Raw genomic sequence first — 13,199 nt, forward strand, 5'->3', positions numbered from 1 at the left:
GGAGTGTGAGGACCGCACCTCCTCCTTCTGAGACACCGCGTGGTGTGCGAAGCCCGGGGCTCTCGCTAGGTCCTCGGTGGGCCTTGGAGCTGGGCCGGGTCATGTCCTGCCGGCTGGCTGTGGGATCGCAGGGCACCCGGGCCCGCAGGGAGGGCCGCATCCCACCACCTCTTGCCTTTCAGAAACAGCATCGCCGCTTCTGCTGTCTGCGCCTTCAACCTCAGTGCCATCTCCCAGGCTTTCAATGGCCCATTTCGCTACCAGGAGAACCCCAGGGCCGCCTGGCTCCCCATCGCTAACCCCATCCCCAACTTCCAGGTACAACTCCTTCTCCCCATTCCCTCTCTTCACAGACCAGCTTTTCTTAGAGGACCAGCCCCCAGCTGATTCCCAGCTGCTTTGGCATACCCAAGCGGTCCGCACCCATAGGCGGAGACTGCCATAGTTCCCTAAGACGGTGGAGTGAGAAGGGGCTGGGGGGACACAGAGCGACGGAGCATGCTCCGAGCCATCTCTAAATGGGACTTCGCACCTCCAGGGAGATGCGATGTAGGGAGCTGGGAGAGCGCTCACAGCTGTCTGGCCAGAATTGCGAGATTTTAGCTGGAGTTTGCTTTCAGTCTACCCAGCCTGGGTGCTGATTCCTGGAGGGTCAGAGTGCCAGGAGTGGTCAGGGCCCAGCCATGGGTAATCTGACCATCCCTCGTGCTGTGATGGAGAAGAGGAAAGGGCCATGGGGCAAAGGAAGCTAAGGATGGTTAACTTTCGAATCCACCCAACTTCCTGCCCACAGGGCAGTACAGAGTTTAGGAAGATCTCAGGCTTTGCGGGGAGATAATCCTGACCCAGATCTAGCCCTCCCTCTGTGTGACCTTGACCTGGGTCAAGTCACCCAACCTCCCGGAGTCTTTTTACCCCTGTCGTGTACTAGAGATAATACTCTCAACCTCTAAGAGAAGCGCAAGGCTTAAATATGCACCCGACACAGCGCCTGGAATGTAGTAAGTGCTCAGTAAATGGTAGTTGCCCTCCAGCTTTGGTTTAGGAGGCGTAAGAACTTTGAGCTGGTAGGGACGCAGGAGAGGGAAGGCAGGTTGTGGCCCAGCAAGGGGGAGGAGCACCTACGGGGACAGTGTGAAATCCCTGGACACTTGTTAAACACACTCAGATGATTCATTTGTAGATAACCCGGCCCCTTTTCCATCTTCCCAGCCTCATGGTCCCTTAGTTCTCAAGGAAGAGGCATCTCTCCCTGGAGGGGGTTGCAGGGAACCCAAAGGGGGGGTGTTGGGGATGAAGGAGCAGGGATTGGAGAATCAGAACCTGCCGGTAGCCCCCCGGGTTATGAGGCAGGAGAGGGATAGGAGGCTGGCAGCCCGGGGGCTGGGCACGTGTGACACCCCCCTCGCCCCCCACCCCGTGGCAGTGCGGCACCCTGCCAGAGGTGGGCCCCAACGAGAACCTGACGGAGCGCAGCCTGCAGGACGCACAGCGCCTGTTCCTGATGAGCGAGGCCGTGCAGCCCGTGACCCCCGAGCCCTGTGTCACCCAGGACAGCGTGCGCTTTTCACACCTCGTGGTGGACCTTGTGCAGGCCAAGGACACGCTCTACCACGTGCTCTACATTGGCACAGGTGAGCCCTGGCCGCCCAGCTGGGCTGGGGTGGGTGGAGGTGGAGGGGGGCGCGGGCTGGGCCTTCGAGGCCACCTTCCTCCGCCCCTGCAGAGTCGGGCACCATCCTGAAGGCCCTGTCCACGACGAGCCGCAGCCTCCGCGGCTGCTACCTGGAGGAGCTGCACGTCCTGCCCCCTGGGCGCCGCGAGCCCCTGCGCAGCCTGCGCATCCTGCACAGCGCCCGCGCGCTCTTCGTGGGGCTGAGCGACGGTGTGCTGCGGGTGCCACTGGAGAGGTGCGGGGCCTACCGCAGCCAGGGGTGAGCCGGGGCGCGGAGCCGGGGCAGGGGCGGGGGGGGGGGGGTGGGAGGTCCCCAAGGTAGAGCCCCTTGGAGGTGGCTTTCAGAGGCAGAGCTCGGGAGCCACCTGGCGTGGCATCCTGCATCCTGCCCAGTCTCCAGTTTGCCTTTGGACGAGTCACTTTGAACCTCGGGTTCCTCCTCATAAACTATCTGCAGGGTTTTCATAAAGGTTAATTGGGATAGTCTGCATGAACCACTCCTCATTGCCTGGGGGAGTGTGGGCTTTAGCAGATGAGGGGGGCTGCTGTTAACCCTTTCCTCAACCCCAAAGCTAGGGCCTGTCAGCCTTCTCTACCTTTCTTGATTTTTTTTTTAAGATTTTATTTATTTATTCATGAGAGACACACAGAGGGAGAGAGGCAGAGACACAGGCAGAGGGAGAAGCAGGCCCCGACGTGGGACTTGATCCCGGGTCTCCAGGATCACACCCTGGGCCAGAGGCAGCGCTAAACTCCTGAGCCACCCAGGCTGCCCTGCCTTTCTTGATTTATTCTTGGTCCCCCCCCCACCCTTTTTGAGATTTATTTATTTATTTTTGATATACAGAGAGAGAGAGAGAGAGAGAGAGAGAGAGAGAGAGGCAGAAACACAGGAGGAGGGAGAAGCAGGCTCCATGCAGGGAGCCCAACGTGGGACTTGATCCTGAGACTCCAGGATCAGGCCCTGGGCTGAAGGCGGCGCTAAACCACTGAGCCACCCGGCTGCCCATTCTCGGTCCCTTTAATTCAGAGAAAGGTCTTCATCTTTGAAACCACAGCACTTCCTACCCAGATGTGCAGGGAGATAGGAGACATGCTGTGAGTCAGCACCAGATTTTTGCTTTCCTTCCTTCCTGACTTAGAAGAGGCAGAGAGACCTGGTGTGTGTGTTTGGGGGGGTGGGGGTGGGCGGAGGTGAGGTACCATGTGGAGCTGTTGGTTGTATTTGCTTCCCAACTGCTTCTGAGACCTTAGCTTCAAGTGGCTTCATGAATTTGGCAATACTGGCACTGGCATTTCAGGGGGAAAACAAAAGCCAAATGGAAACGTATCTCAGAATCCTACCATGTGAAGCTCCCCCGAGCTGTGCCCCCTCATTTTTGAGATAATCAAAAGCTGCCTTAGTTGGCATCGCCACAGCCACGTGGGCTTCTGTGGCCTTTGCAACACAGAAGCCTCCTGGCTGTGCCCATCTGTCCTCGAGATTTGAGAAACAAATGGTACCCCTGCTGCTGAGGGTCGCTCTCCAGCCCCTGTGGCATGTGCTGGGAGCTGCGCAGAGGTCCCGAGGGCAGGGGAGGAGGCTGGGTGCTCTGGGTGCGGCAGCCAGGGAGGAAGAAAGGGAGAGCAGTGGCCAGACACTCAGGCTCCCCTCAGCCCCATCATGGGGTTCCATCCGCAAAACACCAAACAGTTAGTAAGGCCTACCATGCTCAGAGCACTTTGTAGGACTGATGATGTGAGAGAAAGGAGACAAGATGAAACGGGCCTAGCACACTCACATTTCCCTCAGCGCTGGGGATGTCTGGCTGAAGAGACCAACCGTGGCCTGTGGTGGACGTGTGAGGGGGGTATAGCAGGCAGGGCTCCCGTGACAGAATTGGACACACCTGGGCTTCTCTGTCCGCTCCATCATCTACTAGCTATATGGTCCTTTACCTTTGAAGATCTCTCCTCGGGGGAAAATAAGAGGAAATTGTGATGGAACAAATGATAGTTAATTTCGGCAGAGCTATTGTAAGGATTGGGAATCATACTCATGAAGCGCCTGCCCTGCAAGTCCTAGGCGGTCGCTGGGGTGGAGAGAAGAGGGGAATAGCTTCTTCTGCATGTAGAGGCCCTGCAGCCTCCTGGGCTCCCTGGAGTCTCCGCACCTGTGACATTGAGTATCAGCAGCACCGCTTGGCATGAATCACAGGCTGTCCGCTGACGGCCTTTGCCCCATATCTTGTATTCTTCTTTAACTCTTGTGTTGGTGTGAAACTTTTCAGTGTGTCTTGCTCTTTAGGAGGTTATAAATCCTTGAAGGCAAACCCACTTGAGCAAAACCAAGTACTTTCTATGCTTCAGAAGGGGGTCACGCCCAAGCCCAAGGCACAGAGTGGCCTTGCACACATGACTGATCCTTGAGCTGATTGATTGTTTGGCCTGAGAGGACGCTGGTGCAGGAGAAGAGTGGAGAGTGGGACCGAAGCCAGCTGGGCATGCCAAGGGAGGGTTTGATCTGAATCTGCGGCTGTGGGCCCCGAAGTGATCTTTGAGCAGAGGAGTGGAGTGACAGGCAGCGTGAATAGGTGTTTGACAAAGGTCAATCAGACAGTGGTGAGCAGCGTTGTTGTCGAGGGGCAGACGGCTGGCCCGGGTGAGCTAGTGTGGCTCCAGGCCAGATAGGAAGTCTGCAGTGGCCCCAGAGGAGGAAGATGCCGGGGCATTTCCCCGCTCACACGATGCTGCAGAGAAGGGACAGGGAGGTTGCCTAGCGTGGCCAGGTGGGACAGCAAGGTAGAAAGAGGTCAGTTTGGAGTCTGATACTTTCGTCTATTTGGATTCCTGAATTGCTATGCAACAGATTGAGACTCTGCTATAAGGCTCCAGGTGGATCTGAAAATGGAAGGTCTCATCATTACAAAGTTAATACAATGACCAGAGCGAGGCCGTGTAGCACCCATCTGTGCTCTCCAGAGTCTAGAAGGAGTCTAGAAGCCAACTGTCACACCGTATCAGAATCTGTGCTGTTGTGGCCTGGGTTGTCACAGGGTTTTACTGTGTCCTAGGAGACATTTCATGCATTTCCCCCCATTCCTTCCAAAGCTGGCAGGAGGACGAGGGTGGACTAGCAGAGACCTTTTCAGCGCCTCCCGCCGCCCCACCCCACCCTTCCCAGAATCCAGGGGGCTGTCTCCAGCCCCCTCCTTTTGCTTAGGCAAATCTCAGCCCCGTGGGGGCATAACCAAGACTCTGGCCTGGCCAGAGAGAGAGACCAGGGCTCATGAGAGGTGGGGCAGAGGGAATGAGCTGCGGACTGGCTCTACAAAGCCAGTGTTTTATGCATGAACCTCCCCCTTCCTCCTCCTGGCATGCCTTTCATGCTGCACTGGAGGGGGCGTGGGGGTGTCTTCACCAGCTCACTCAGGAGGGTGGCTCCGAGAATCTCCACCCAACCTCCCTCCCTGAAAGGAAATCTGGGTCTTCCTCCGCTGCCACCTTAAGGAATGGCCCCTCCGCCCACGCTCCACCTTGGACAGCTCCCCTTGTGCGACTCTCGCTCAAAGGACGCTGGAATCCTCCCGCTTTCACCTTCACCATCCATCTCTGTCCTGCCTCCCAGCCCAAGGAAGGACCCGTTCCCTTTTGTAATGGCTGCTTGAGACACTGCAATAAAAAAGACATGGTGATATATTATTGGCCTAATGGCTGCTCTTATGAAAGGAACCCTCAGCAGCTCCCCATTCTTACAATCAGACACACTTTAATGCTCTCCTTGGAGCTTTCATTTTCTTAAGAACATTCCCTACTCCGTAAGCTTTGGAGCAGTCTTTGGCCCAAAACAGCGAATGTGGACAAGAAGAGAGCTCAAGCATTGGCTCCAGGGGAGTCGTGCAAGCCCCTTCGGGCAGCCAGGGCCAGAGGAGGGCAGGGCAGGGGGAGAATCTAGTCTCTTTCTCATCTGGAAGAACTGGGAGCAAGCTGAGAGGATGAGGGAGACGGAGTGGGGGTGCTGGAGCCAGCATCCACCCTGTGTGTTTTTCTTTTCTTCCTTCCTTTCTTCTCCTGTCATGGGTTGGGAAGACAAGGGACTTCATCTCTTGGCTTGAGAACCCTGACTGTGGCCGTAGAACACCAATGCTCAATCATGCTCTTCTTTAGGATCACCTACAGAGTGTTTAAAAGGTTCCAGTGACTGGGCCTATTTTGGTCCAGAAGACCCAGATATAAGTGTTTTTTTGTTTGTTTGTTTGTTTGCTGAAGCTTCTCAAAACATCACGAGGAGATTCTAATTTGTAGCCAAAACTGGGAACCGTTTTTCTGGAACTGGTTAAACCCTAGATGAAAGGAGTAGCATGAGACAAATTACATTCCTCCAGAATCTTCTGCTTGTATCTTATATAAAACTGTTTCACATTTTCTGCTCTTAACCATTTTCTCTACTGGCAGGCTTGTTTTTGATGAATAGAATTTTATTTACTATTATCATTAATCGCTAGTCATGCTCTCTTTCATTTAATTCATGTTGCTTATAAAGTGCCGTATCAGCCGCTTCAGGAGTTTGCTACTCAGGAGTAGGCTTCTTGACTTGTGATTGGCTGCATTTGCTAGCACCAAATTTGGTCCAAATGTCAGCCGGAGAGCAGAATCTCAAAAGCACATGTTGCTGGGACTACTTTGCATATGTGCTGTATCTAGTCCCGTGGTGTCTAGTTTGATGCATTCTGCTGGTGAAGCACCCCCACATCAAACCATTGATCCCAAATGAAAAAAATATGAACACACTAACGTTGTACAGCTTACACAAACTGCCTTGAGTGGATAAAATGGAAACAGATACTTGAGTAACAGATGAGCATTCTGGATTCCCCGGGTGGACCAGTGGGTGCTTACTGGGGTCCAGCAGGGCCCTCACCCATTGAAGCCCCAGCCATCGCGTCCCTTACATGAGGTCATGGGCTGCCTGAGCAAGGGGCAGCATTGTCTGCTTCAGCCTCCTCTGGCAACGCGGGGAAGCCCCGCCCTCTTCTTTGTAAGCTCTCTCATATCACCCCATTTGTCTTGGGAACCTGACATGGTCCATTGAACTCACTGAAAATAAAGAACTCACCTGACAGGAGACTCTCCCTGAGGCTTTGAGAGGAAAGATTCTATCCTGGAAACACCAAAAGGAGCAAACTCTTGACTCTCCCGTGTATTCCTTTAACCCTTGGCATCCGTGGCCCCTTTGGCCAATCGAAAATCCCTCTGCAGAGTCACGTCATGGTGTGGATTCCCTCACCCTCCTTGCAGTCCAGCACCTTCTTTCCCTGAAGCCTTTTCCTCATCCTAACCTCTGATCTCTTACACATTCCCAGTGCTCTCTTGCAGGCCCACTGCTGTGGAGCATCCAGGCTTGGTAAGAGGGGTGGAAGTTGGGAAAAGGAGGCAGAAGGGATACAGGGTATCCCCTGGGGTTGGCACTGGGGTCCCCTGGGCAGAGGGAACTTCCTTCAGGCTCCAGCATCTGATACTCTGCTTAGCAATGAACGGCAAATCCTGATTCCATAATTTCCATACTCTTTTTCTCATCCTTGAAGTCTTATTAGTAGAGATATAACTGTGTTTTAAAAGTATTTATTTATTTATTTATTTATTTTTAGTAATCTCCAAATCCAATGTGTGGGGCTCAAACTCGTGACCCTGAGATCAAGCATCACACACTCTTCTGACTCCACCAGCCAGGCACCCCCAGAATTAATTTGTTGTTGTTGTTGTTGTTGTTAAAAACTGTAAAGGATATAATGAATGAGTCTGAAGGAGAAAGGGAAGAAAGGAGCCCTACAATATGAGAAGTGGAGGCATTTGGGGCATTCACTGGTATGTGAACCATACCTTTTCTGGGTCATTACAGATAGACCAGTCCTGAGGGCCGGGAAGGGGGACCTGGGACACATGACCCCTCTCAGCAGGCTGAGCCCATCCTCATGATGCTAACGCACTAGACTCTGGTTCCTGCCACTTAGCAGCATAAGCATGTGGATGCCCCAGGGGACCCTACACTATGCTAGGTGTCCCCTGCCCCTGTGCCCGTGTTTGGAGGCACGGAACTGTGTTCACTCAGTGGGTGAAGTCAGACGCAGCCTCCAGCTGGGAGGCAGGAGTGTGGTGGAAGTATCGTGGTCAGGAAGTCTGGGTTCAAGCCCCAGCTCTGCCATCTGTAATTTGTGTGATCTGCGGGAAACTCCTCTTCCTTCTCTGTAACTGTTTCTTCCTTCCTACAACAAAAAGGTTGTATTGTGGATCCCAGTTACTCAACTTGGTTCCCATTAGAATCATGTAGGAGCTTTTAAAACCTCCCCATCCCCAGAGAGTTTTATATGGGAGGGGGCAGGTATCAGTACTTTTTAAAAGCTTCTTAAGTGACGCCTGAGTGGCTCAGCGGTTAAAGCGTCTGCCTTTGGCTTGGGGTGTGATCCCCGGGTCCTGGGTTCAAGTCCCGCATCGGGCTCCCTGCATGGAGCCTGCTTCTCCCTCTCCCTCTGGTTCTGTCTCTGCCTCTCTAATCTCTTTGTGTCTCTTATGAATAAATACGTAAAATCTTTTAAATGATAATAATAATAATAAATAAAAGCTTCTTTAGTGATTCTAACGTGCAGCTCGGGTTGAGAACCACTAGGCCAGACCATCTCTAAAAGAAGGTTCCCATCACAAATGTTTTATGGCTCTATTATCACGGTCTCTGACCGAGAGGCACTACATCCTTGGATTTCTGTTCACTACATCTCCTTCTGTGGCCCTAGATGAGGACTATGGGGCACTCAGGCTTGGGGAAGACAAGGTTAAGTGTGTGGGCTCTGGAAGACAAGGGTTTGAGTCCTCGTTCAGCTCTCCGGGTTTCCTCCATATAACACAGGAATAATATCAGTACCTTCTGCAGTGGATTGTTGCATTAAATTAATTCATGCTTGTAAAGTGTTTAAAATGATTACTGGAACACACTAAGTGTTCAATGAGCTTAGTTCTTACTGTGGAGGGCAACAGGGTGGATGAGGGTGCCAAGAGGGGAGTGGCTAGGTGTGTTCATGGGATACGAGGGAGGCTGGGAGACCAGCAGCCTGGAGTCTCAGGACCTCTGTCCGGCAGGGCATGCCTAGGGGCCCGGGACCCATACTGCGGCTGGGACGGGAAGCAGCAACGTTGCAGCACACTGGAGGACAGCTCCAACATGAGCCTCTGGACCCAGAACATAACAGCGTGTCCTGTGAGAACCGTTTCATGCCCCCCACCTGGGACCTCTCCACCCGCCCCCCCCCACCCCACGATTGAGGCTGTGACTCTCCATCAATATCCCCCATGTCCCCTGGGACCTGGTGCCTTCTCCATCCCTTGCCTTGTGTGACCTGTTTGATGTGTATCTGCAGGTGCGAAATGTGACTCGGGATGGGGGCTTTGGCCAGTGGTCACCATGGCAACCATGTGAACACTTAGATGGGGATAATTCCGGCTCTTGCCTTTGTCGGGCCCGAGCCTGTGACTCCCCCCGACCTCGCTGTGGGGGCCGAGACTGCCTGGGGCCAGCCATCCACATCGCCAACTGTTCCAGGTACGTGAGGACACAGGACTTGGATGGTGGCTGCCTTGGACTGGAGCGAGGGTGGAATAGAGCATCCCAGGCAGGTGCTCCTGCAGAGGGACAGACGCCACTTCGGGGCTATGCAGGGGACTGGAGAGGTGGCTAAAACATGAGCCCTGGGGGGGGGAGGTGTTTGGAAATTTCCATGCTAGTGAGAGAAGTCTCCGCCTTGCGGGGGCTCTTGACACAAAGAGGGAAGCTGGGCAGGCGCAGGAGTCACAGACCCCAGGCTCAGTAGGCCTCGCTATTCCAAACACGAAGGACAGTAGGAGATGGTGGCAAAGGAGGCAGGCCCGGTGCCCGACCCGATGGCCATCCTCTAGAAGGCGCGACCTTGGACTCTTAAAGTAACTCCATTCTATGTGTGTGTATTGATTGAACTGTCACAGCAACCTCGCGGGGTAGGAACACAATCATTATCCTTACTTTGAAGATCAAGAGTATTAGGAGGCACAGGAATCTTCGGGAACGTGCCCAGGCTCACGTAGCCAGGAAGCGGTGGAGCCAAAACTTGAACATGGAGTCAAAGCAGGCTCAGCAGTGAATGGTGCCTGAGGCTGGAGCGAAGCAGGGGTGCTGGAGAACAGGGGGGAGCATGGGTCTGAGTGCAAGGGCCCCCCCACCCAGAAGGCTGACCGGCAGGTTGCAGATTGCAAAGGCAACTGGAGCCTTTTCTAGGGAAGGCGGCCTTCTGCCCCGGGGGGAGCTCCACGCGCCCTACCTGCAGGCCCTCAGCCCGGGCACAGCCTGACCCACGGGGAGAGGTTCTCAACACACGTTTGAGGAAGGAACAAGGAAAAAGGAATAACTAGGTCCGCGGGAGCCGGCCTGCTTAGGAGCCTGCGTCCCTGGCGGCAACAATACAGAAGCCACCGGCCGGATAGGGACGTGCCCTAGGGCTCACGTGTCCCTGTCTCCTGTGACCCCCCAGGAACGGGGCGTGGACCCCGTGGTCCCCGTGGGCCTCGTGCAGCACGTCCTGCGGGATCGGATTCCAGGTCCGCCAGCGAAGCTGCAGCAACCCCGCTCCCCGCCACGGAGGCCGCATCTGCGTGGGCAAGAGCCGCGAGGAGCGGTGAGCGCGCCCCGGTCCCGGTCTCCATCTCCGGGGGGCGCTGGCGCTGCGGGCGGGGTCCCGGGCTCGCCGGCCCTCCCCCTGCACCCCGCCGTCTCTCCTTAGGGAACGGTGCCGCTCCCCAGAGCCATGACTGTCCCCCCCCCCCCCCCCCGTTCCCCTCAGGTTCTGCAACGAGAACGCGCCCTGCCCGGTGCCCATCTTCTGGGCGTCCTGGGGCTCCTGGAGCAAGTGCAGCAGCAACTGTGGGGGCGGCGTGCAGTCGCGGCGGCGGGCCTGCGAGAACGGCAACTCCTGCCCCGGCTGCGGCGTGGTGAGGCCCGGGGGAGGGGCGCGGGGGCGGCCCTGCACCCCGGGGTGGGGGACCTGCATGGGGGGAGTCTGCACCCCGGGGGTCCGGCGAGGGGGGCGGCCCTGCATCCCGCGGAGGGGGCGGCCCTGCACCCCGAGGTGGGGAGGGCTGGCGGGGGGTGCAGCCCTGCACCCCGAGGTGGGCTGGCAGGGGAGCGGCCCTGCACCCCGAGGTGGGGAGGGCTGGCGGGGGGTCGGCCCGGCACCCCGGGGCGGGCCTGCGGGGGGTGGGCCCGCGCCTGCAGGTCGGCCTTCCAGCGCCCTCTCCCCTCCCGAAGGAGTTCAAGACGTGCAACCCCGAGGGCTGCCCCGAAGTGCGGCGCAACACCCCGTGGACGCCGTGGCTGCCGGTGAACGTGACGCAGGGCGGGGCGCGGCAGGAGCAGCGGTTCCGCTTCACGTGCCGCGCGCCGCTGGCGGACCCCCACGGGCTGCAGCTGGGCCGCCGGAGGACCGAGACGCGGAGCTGCCCCGCGGACGGCTCCGGAGCCTGCGACACCGACGGTACCGCGCGCCTTACCCCGGCCCGGGGCGGGAGCGGGGTGCCCGGGGGGGGCGGGGTGCCCGGGGGGGGCGGGGTGCCCGGGGTGGTGTCGGGGTCCCCGGGCCTGGCGGGGTCCCGGGGCGCGGCGGGGTGCCCGGGGGGGGCGGGGTGCCCGGGGGGGGCGGGGTGCCCGGGGTGGTGTCGGGGTCCCCGGGCCTGGCGGGGTCCCGGGGCGCGGCGGGGTGCCCGGGGGGGGCGGGGTGCCCGGGGTGGTGTCGGGGTCCCCGGGCCTGGCGGGGTCCCCGGGCCTGGCGGGGTCCCCGGGCCTGGCGGGGTGCCCGGGGGGGGGCCGGGTGCCCGGGGCGTGGCGGGGTGCCCGGGGTGGTGGCGGGGTCCCCGGGGTGGTGTCGGGGTCCCCGGGCCTGGCGGGGTCCCGGGGCGCGGCGGGAGCCCGCGCTGACGCGTCTCCCCGCAGCCCTGGTGGGGGCCCTCCTGCGCGGCGGCAGCACCTCCCCGCGCTCGCTGAGCGGCGGCTGGGCGGCGTGGGGCGCGTGGTCGTCCTGCTCCCGGGCCTGCGAGCTGGGCTTCCGCGTCCGCAAGCGCACGTGCACGAACCCCGAGCCCCGCGGCGGAGGCCTGCCGTGCAGCGGCGACGCGGCCGAGTACCAGGACTGCAACCCCCAGGCCTGTCCAGGTGACCCGCGCCCGCGGAACCCCGCGGGGGGTGCAGGGGCCACACCTCATGCCTCCTCTGGTTTGCGACTCGTACAGCGGGCCCTAGAGCAGGTTTGCGCCCTGACCCAGGGCACGGCGGCGTCTCCCCCCGCGGGGCCGCTCCGCGTCCTCCGGGCCACTTTTATCCTCCCCTAAGGGATTGGCCAGACAAGAAGCTTGATTGGAATGGAGCTGGGCTTTGCTGTCTCCTCTGCAGCCTGCCTAACCCCCAGCACCCCCAGAGGGGGAGGGGCAGCCCTAAGGGTGGGTCTTGGGGTGGTGGCCCAGGGCAGAGTGGCCCAGCTCCGCTGGGGTGGAAGACTGCCTTGGGCCCTGCACCTGCAGCCCCGTCACACACCTGGTCCCCTTGCAGTGCGGGGTGCCTGGTCCTGCTGGACCCCATGGTCCCCCTGCTCAGCCTCCTGTGGGGGAGGCCACTACCAACGCACCCGATCCTGCACCAGCCCCGCGCCCTCCCCAGGCGAGGACATCTGTCTGGGTCTGCACACAGAGGAGGCCCTGTGTGCCACACAGGCTTGCCCAGGTAGGGACAACATCTGGCTGGGGCTGGGGAGCACCTTGGATCCCTCTGATCCCCATCAGGGGGTCCCAGGGTGGCTAAGCTCATGGCAGCCCACGACCCACAGAAGGCTGGTCGCCGTGGTCCGAGTGGAGCACGTGCACTGAGGAGGGAGCCCAGAGCCGCAGCAGGCACTGTGAAGACCTGGTCCCGGGGCCCAGCACCTGTGCTGGGAATAGCAGCCAGAGCCGCCCCTGTCCCTACAACGAGATTCCTGGTAGGTCCTGCACACCCACCCTTACTACTCTGTGCCCCCAAACTTCCTTCCCCTTCAGAAGAGTCTCATTGGGTCTAGGATGGGAACACCGGGGGTCGGGGGGAAGGTGCACATGCTCTGGGCTCTGGTCCCTTCTCCTCTAGTGAATCCACCGACCCCTCTTAGAGATAGGGTCTGAGTGGGGACAGAGTGGCATGCAGGCCCCCAGCCCCCGTCCCACAGGTCAGTGCTGACCAGGGTCCTACTGGAGATAGACCGAGCCCCGGAGGGACTCTTGTCTCCTTTCTGCTTGTCTTCCCGCAGTGATCCTGCCCGCCTCTAGCATGGAGGAGGCCACCAGCTGTGGAGGTAAGAGGAACCTGCCCCACCTCGCGGCACTGTCTTTCTATCCCTCCTCCCCAACTAGGAGGCAGTCAGCAAGTCTGTATGCAAGAAAAGTCGCCCACCTCCACACCCTCTGGTGGCCTCCTCTGACCTAAGCCAGGTGTCCTGTGAGAGAGGCC

General features: G+C 58.6%; 1 protein-coding gene across 6 annotated transcripts in view; it reads left to right on the plus strand.

The window, feature by feature from the left end:
* The window catches only part of SEMA5B (semaphorin 5B), a 118,005-nt gene that overhangs the window by 103,155 nt on the left and 1,651 nt on the right, over positions 1-13,199 (plus strand). For 5 of the 6 annotated variants that reach the window (XM_041723922.1, XM_041723915.1, XM_041723888.1 and 2 more), the window contains 12 exons: positions 183-318; positions 1,427-1,634; positions 1,727-1,934; positions 8,786-8,903; positions 9,064-9,245; positions 10,207-10,350; positions 10,516-10,663; positions 10,980-11,205; positions 11,661-11,879; positions 12,273-12,443; positions 12,547-12,696; positions 13,000-13,044. In XM_041723922.1, the coding sequence (XP_041579856.1) occupies positions 183-318; positions 1,427-1,634; positions 1,727-1,934; positions 8,786-8,903; positions 9,064-9,245; positions 10,207-10,350; positions 10,516-10,663; positions 10,980-11,205; positions 11,661-11,879; positions 12,273-12,443; positions 12,547-12,696; positions 13,000-13,044 (1,955 nt within the window). The remainder of the gene's footprint in view (positions 1-182; positions 319-1,426; positions 1,635-1,726; positions 1,935-8,785; positions 8,904-9,063; positions 9,246-10,206; positions 10,351-10,515; positions 10,664-10,979; positions 11,206-11,660; positions 11,880-12,272; positions 12,444-12,546; positions 12,697-12,999; positions 13,045-13,199) is intronic. The other variant, XM_041723906.1, reaches the window with a different exon arrangement.

This window comes from Vulpes lagopus, chromosome 1 (genome assembly GCF_018345385.1).
Source record: "Vulpes lagopus strain Blue_001 chromosome 1, ASM1834538v1, whole genome shotgun sequence".
Taxonomy (NCBI): domain Eukaryota; kingdom Metazoa; phylum Chordata; class Mammalia; order Carnivora; family Canidae; genus Vulpes; species Vulpes lagopus.